At 48.3% G+C, this 760-nt stretch overlaps 1 protein-coding gene across 1 annotated transcript; it reads right to left on the bottom strand.

Annotated features, from left to right (window-relative positions):
- Positions 1 to 6: 6 nt before the first annotated feature.
- On the bottom strand, positions 7 to 756 carry LOC107682432 (immunoglobulin superfamily containing leucine-rich repeat protein 2-like; the record flags this gene model as incomplete). Its single annotated transcript, XM_016478671.1, has 1 exon — positions 7 to 756. A coding segment is annotated over one exon (750 nt), but the record flags the coding sequence as incomplete, so codon positions are not given.
- Positions 757 to 760: the final 4 nt, after the last annotated feature.

The following is a 760-nucleotide window of genomic DNA, read 5'->3' as shown; positions in this document are numbered from 1 at the left end:
AGTTGTGAAGACCACTTGGACTTGACAGTCCTGGCCCCCATAGGTTAGGCACAGAGTGTAATTAGTGCCTGGCTTGAGGCCCTGGAAGCGATAGGCGTTGACGCCCTCCTCTATCTTGGACCACTGCACCACTGAATGTCCATTGCCAGTACCGACGCAAAGGTACAACATGTCCAGGGGTGACTTTTTGGTGGACGTCTGGAAAAGACTAAAAGGCTCCTTATTCACAGTTTGGAGGTCCTGTTGTTGGCTGAGGTGAACGTTTGACTTCGCGTTGGCCATCTGGAAAGGGTTCAGCTGAACTTTGGCCTCAGTTTCTGAAACTTCCAGAGCAATAACTCCGAAATCAAATGTGTATTGTTTGAGTTCATCCAAGCTGAGGTTGAAAGCATGGTTGGAGATGTACTGCGTGCCATCATTTACTCCGCATTTGCCAACAAATGGCAAAGTCCCTTCTTCCACTTGCTCTTTATCCACCGTAATGAGAGATGTTCCAGTTGGAAGGCTCTTTGTCTTCTCCTCAGATTTGGACCACATAACGCTGTTTTTGGAGCCTTTTGAACCAGGTTTGTCTTCTGGTAAATGGCTGGATGCTTTTGGGTCCAGCATGGAAATGATGGCTTGCTTTTTGGTGCCCGCAACGACAAGTCTCACCGAGCGCTCGGCTTTTCCCATGTCATTGACAGCAGAGCAGGTGTAGTTCCCATCTTCCTTTTTGCTTATGCGAGGGATGATTAAGGTGCCGTTTTGAAACACAAGG

This window comes from Sinocyclocheilus anshuiensis, unplaced genomic scaffold (assembly GCF_001515605.1).
Source record: "Sinocyclocheilus anshuiensis isolate Anshui unplaced genomic scaffold, SAMN03320099.WGS_v1.1 C32192531, whole genome shotgun sequence".
Lineage (NCBI taxonomy): Eukaryota > Metazoa > Chordata > Actinopteri > Cypriniformes > Cyprinidae > Sinocyclocheilus > Sinocyclocheilus anshuiensis.
This window is presented reverse-complemented; position numbering and strand designations above follow the sequence as displayed.